Raw genomic sequence first — 5,741 nt, forward strand, 5'->3', positions numbered from 1 at the left:
GAAGGACAGTTTGGGTCGCGGCGTGCCGCTGTTTGCCATCGTTCCACACGTCCGTCATGCTGTGGTTGAGTGGTTTTCCATTCGGCGCGACAAAATGAGTTCAAAAGAAGGACGCGAATCATCCGTGGCGTGCAGGGTGAAAAAAAACCCCCACAATTACACAAAAAATACAGACATAACAAAAATAAACAGGCACTCCAAAAGAACATAAGACGTAAGCACACAGGAAGAGGCGATGACCAGACCGCAATGACGAAATATAAAATAAAATTTGGACACTTTCTTCTTTGGGTTAGATGCTAACTGTGGCTAGCTACTTCCAGTTTTCAAATACCAAAATGATAAATAACCTAAATTTAACAATATAATTATTTTCTGATAGAAGTGCAGAATTCCAGGCTGTTTTCTGTTTTATTAGCCGGCAATTTGGATCAGGGCAGCTCAGGTGTCTCGTAAAGTTCAGACCCAAAGTGATAAATATTGATCAGCCCGTGCCTCTCTGGGATCAACATGATATAAGACAGCTTTATTGATCTTTAGGATTCAAGTTGCATGCAAATCAGTCGTCCTGCCCGTCCAGACCAAACAGCAGACTTCATGTTCGGCAGCGCTTCACCGGGGAACGCCGCATCCCGGGACGATCTCATTACATGTAATGGCTGCAGCTGGAGAACATTCATTGCATCTTAAAGAACAGCGTAAGCTTAAAACGTTAAAGGCAAACAGAGGACAGATCAATAGATGGAGTCTGATGGTCCAATCAAAACCCGACTCCTGAATAAAACATGCAGACAGAAGGAGGGAAGACGATCATTCTTGGATTTCATTCCTGGAGAGGTTTGAACATTTTACTGCACATGAGCAGAAAACAGACGTTTTGTTTCATGTTTTAGTTTTTCGAGCTGATTTGTGTTCAATTCAACCATCAGAAACCGGTTCTTTCAAATGCCTTCACCTAAACTGAACTTCATATCAATTTTTTTGTGTCATCCCATCCAAGAACCTTCGACTGTTCGCCATCAGCTCATGAATATTAGTCAGCAACAAGTCAAGAGTTTATTTTCATGCTAAATCTAAAGAATCTTCTCCTATTTCAAGGAAGTGACATCTGATAATATCTAATAAGAAGGTCTTCATCTTCAGACAGAATCAGAACGATCACCACCACCACCGCAGGTCTGTTTCATGAAGTAGGATTAACAAACCCTGAATAAAGTGGTGTAAAGATAATTTCCCCACTGTGTGGATAATAAAAGTGATTTAATAATCTTTGATCTTAATCTTAATAAAACCTGTGGCTCTGGTTTGACTTAACCTTAACCTATAAACTCAGGGTTTGAGGTTTCACAAAGGCTGCTCAGGGTTCGCTTTATCAACCCAAGAGTAAGTTGACCTGGAGTTTAGCAGGTGCTACACAGAATGAGAGGTCATCAGCCTCGGTTGCCATGGGTAACCACTATCCTCCAGCAGAAAAGCCATCAAAGTCACCTTTGATGTATAGTGGATATATTAACCCCTTTCCTTCCCAACCGTCGTGTGAGCGCCCCACAGTGACCCGGAGTGAGGAAGGCATGTTTCTCTGCTATCGTTATCTTTGCTTTTGCTTTTATTTTAATCCTGGAGAAACAAAAAGCAGTTTATAGAAACAAGAACAACTAATTCTTACCCACCCCGACTCCATCGGCCACTGGATTTTGTCTTTAACTGACAGAGGCCGCGTTGCTCCTAGCAACCACATCAGGTTCTAACGGTCGTGTACTGGGAGCTTCAGTTTCTCCCAAGAGACGCTCACGTTTCAGACATTTTGAAGCTTTTGCTGGACCACCTGATGCCTCGTCCGCCCCCCGATTTCTTCCTCCTCCTCCTCCTCTGCACCGGGGTGTGGAGCTACGAGGTTCCAAGGGAAAAGGAAGACTTGTTTGCGACCAAGCCTTGTCCCGCCTTCCTCACCTTCGTCAATGCTGCGTACCTGGCCGGCGCCACCGTGGAGCTGCCCTGTCACTGCAAACCGATGAAGGTAGAAGGAACCCACCTGTCAAACCCGATGTGATTGTGTGCTTTTCTTGGATATAAAAATCCACAATCTGGCATTCCATCTTAAAGGATAGGTTTTATTTGTTTGAATTTGGTTAAATTATGGTTTGATATAAACAAATTATCCTTGAACCTAACAAAAACTAAATACATGTTATTTGGGAAGAAAAGCTGCAAACACAGAAAAGATCCAGAAAAGAGCCATAAGAATTATCCTCAATGCTCATTATAGAGCTCATACAAATCAATTATTTATTAAATCTAATCTGAAAATACATGACATCATAAGCAATAAAACTGTACAATTGATCTATAAAGCAGCCAATAACTATTTACCACAAAACATACAATATCAAATACAGATTAATGAATCCAACTACCAATTGAGAGGAAACAAGAACTACTCTAGAAACATTAAACTGGGGTCAAACTCTGGAACAAACTGAATAACGAAGTTAGGAGTCTAGGAACTCTTATCTGCCTTTAAAAAAGCTTTTAAAAGCGTGACTTTGCAAGGTTATATTTCTGATGCAAATGATGGTTAAAGTACTACATTGTTATGGCTAATTGAACTTCATGCGTCATGCCTGTGAAAAATTGTCACTGTAACCTCAGTGCAGCAATTGAGACGTTGAGCGGTAGCCAGATTAATAGTCAGCACGTGTAAGTCTTCTCAAGAACTGACAAAAGACGTGTGCAAAGATGCACGCCTACTGGCCTGAATGGACGATTTAAAACAACGATGCACCAAAATAAAATAATTTTCTTTTCGGATGTTGTTGATGTTCCAACACTGATGAAAGTGGAGTCTGCTGTACTAACATGTCTGGAAAGAAAAAAATAAAATCAATAAAATCAATAAACGAATACAAAATTTTCTTGAAGTAAAGATGAAAACTGGTCCACCCTAAGAAAGTCTTTTAAAATTTACAGTAATCCCTTGCTTGTTCGCGCTTCAAGATGCACAACTTCATTACATCGCAGATTTTTAGTAGGTAGTCACGTGATATCGTACACGCATGCTATTGGCTGACAGCATCCGGAAGGCCACCTGAGGATTTCAGCCAGTCATGAGGTTCTGTGTGTGTTTCAGTTCCAGTCAGTCGTGTGGTTCTACAAAAAACATCTAGGCAGCTTTGCGGAGACGAAAGCCCTGACTGATTTCCATGGCAACAGGCTGCTGGACCTGAGTCGTGTACCCCACGCCAGCTCGCTGCAAAGCCGATTCTCCATCCGTATGTTCAGCCTGCTGATCTACAGGGCCGCTCCAGAAGACTCCGGCATCTACATCTGCGGCTCCGCCTACTCCGACTTCTTCTACGCTTATGATCTGGACATCCAGGAGGCTCGAAGGATCAGCTTCATTCCGAGGTGATGACACTAACGCTGCCCAGTCCACATTCACATCCTTAGCATGACACATGGACATCCCATCATCACATGAAACACGTTCAACATGTTAGATGTTCATATCACATGGTCACACCGGGAGAAGCAGAGACATGTTCGAATGTCCTTCCATCTTCTCAGGGTCTGCCACCTCACGGGGTTTACCCCTGAGAACTAAAATGGGTGTGTTCTCTGTGATGGTTCTAGATCAACTCCAGAACCGACACTGATGAATGCGACCCACCCTCAACAAAACAAAACAACCGTCACCACAGCTCCACCGAAGTACCAGGTCTTCACCAGCTACCGGCCCTGGTCGGGCTGCGATCGATGCGGCGTGCCCGGAGAGCAGATGCGAGTCGGGATCTGTTACGTCCGGTCCAACAACCTCCACAAACACTACAGACGGGAAAACCAGACGGTTGCTTCATGCAGATCGGGAGGAGTCCCCGTGTCTTTTGGACTAGCGAAACAAAAACACGTCGGAGCCACGTTGGAGGTGAAGAGTTGCCAAGTGGAATGTCCAGATGATCCAAAGTCCTCCAAAATGTCACGACTGCTGAGCTTTCTAGGGTACAAGTAAGTACTTAAAATGTGTGTAGATTTGATCTGGTATGAAACACAGGAGTGTGTGTCTGGGGTTAGCTCAGCGATTAGCAATTAGCTCGCAATCAAAGAGTGTCTGAATGAATGAAAGACGGCCGAACTGGGAAACAGGTTGGATAAAGGAACAACAAATGAAGCCCATTACCGTTTAGATGCTGTGCGTGTTTTCAATGACAATTACATCTTGTCCTGAAAAAATTAATTGACACGGTCCGTAAAAACGTGCCGCAATAACCATTTGATTTTTATCTAAAATCCAATTTCCATCCATTGGAGAGTCTTAATGTTTATTACACGGCTGGGAGGCAGGAGGTCGGATGAGCATCCACCAATCAGAGTTCCATGCCCCTCCTCTGGGGTCTCTATCAACGCTTCCAATGGATGTAATCCCAAATTTGGAAGCAATTTGGGAATATTTTTGTGACTCATTTCACTACTGCGTCCGTGCTTATCAGTTCTAGTCATAATTCTGAGTTCTCACGATATTAAAGAAGGTGAATGTCCATCCCTTCATCTGGATCCGCTCCAAAATTCTTTCTTTCCCAGTGGTTTGAGTATAATTGTCAGAAACTACGACCCTCCATCTAAATCAAGGTAGTATTGGGTCATCAAGGTCAGCCGAGAGGGTCGTCAAGGTCAGCTGAGAGGGGATTGACTAGGGGGTCCTGGGGATGCACTGTGGATCGATCTATCGATCTATCTATCTATCTATCTATCTAGTTTGGGAGTAACAAAATGAAATGGGTTGGAAAGCTGACGCGGGTCGACCAGAATTTGTTTTTTTTCGCTGCAGTTCCAACTCCCAGTCAGCGGAGGTGCCGGTGTTTTACCTGAACCACCCTGCAGACCACGTCCTGACCATGGGCTGTCCGGGTGCCCGTCCGGGCATAGCGGTGGCTTGGGACCGAGGATCTACACCGTTATACCGATCGGAACTCTCAGCGGAGAGTAAACCAAAAGCTGCGCCCCCCAGGCTGGTGGTCGATTCTGGAAACCACCTGATATTTAACCCCGCAGAAACTCAGGACTCAGGTATCAGACGTGTTTGAAATCCACTTCCTGTTACGTCACGCGTGTGCTTTTAGATCCTTGAGTGTGTAATTTGATCGAGAAATCCTCTTTGTGATTCAGGTGTCTACTACTGCTGGCTGCGGGGTCGCCAGGCTGCCAAGATTCACCTGCTGGTTTACGCCCATTTGGGGCGTAGGCAGTCGGTGATGTCACACCCTGACTTCTGGCCGGCTGTGAACACGGTGCTGATAAGCTACGTCGTCATGTTCGTTGTGTTTTGCATCCTCCTGATCTGCAGAGCCGCATTCAGACACCTCAGCGACGATGAAGAGACACATGTGGACTGAAGTCCGACATGTACTGGTACCCCAAAAAACAAGGTAACGATGATGTCATAAATATGCGCGTGAAACTCACACGTGGATGAATTTGATTTTGATCTGGACAGTGGTGCGATTTTCTGTTTGTGTTTTGGATTTGACACAATTTGAATGTTAAAAAAAAACAAACTAAAACCATGTTCTCCTACATGTTTACACAAGAAACTGCTTTCCCCAATGGTACAGAACATTATCGGAGACATTTTTTAGCTCCATTAGCTAAAGGATAAATGCAGCGCTAACATCGTTTCAGTCACGCAGTGATTTCTGGACGTTTTTTCCAAAAACGTCTAATTTTTCAAAACGCATGAATTAATTTCT

At 44.1% G+C, this 5,741-nt stretch overlaps 1 protein-coding gene across 1 annotated transcript; it reads left to right on the top strand.

Moving 5' to 3' along the window:
* Positions 1-1,828: 1,828 nt before the first annotated feature.
* On the top strand, positions 1,829-5,411 carry LOC137601879 (Ig-like V-type domain-containing protein FAM187A). Its single transcript, XM_068324340.1, has 5 exons — positions 1,829-2,017; positions 3,128-3,392; positions 3,642-4,002; positions 4,823-5,061; positions 5,161-5,411. The coding sequence occupies exons 1-5, from the start codon at positions 1,829-1,831 to the stop codon at positions 5,385-5,387; spliced, it is 1,281 nt and encodes a 426-aa protein (XP_068180441.1). The 3' UTR covers positions 5,388-5,411.
* Positions 5,412-5,741: the final 330 nt, after the last annotated feature.

This window comes from Antennarius striatus, chromosome 2 (genome assembly GCF_040054535.1).
Source record: "Antennarius striatus isolate MH-2024 chromosome 2, ASM4005453v1, whole genome shotgun sequence".
In the NCBI taxonomy this organism is placed as follows: domain Eukaryota; kingdom Metazoa; phylum Chordata; class Actinopteri; order Lophiiformes; family Antennariidae; genus Antennarius; species Antennarius striatus.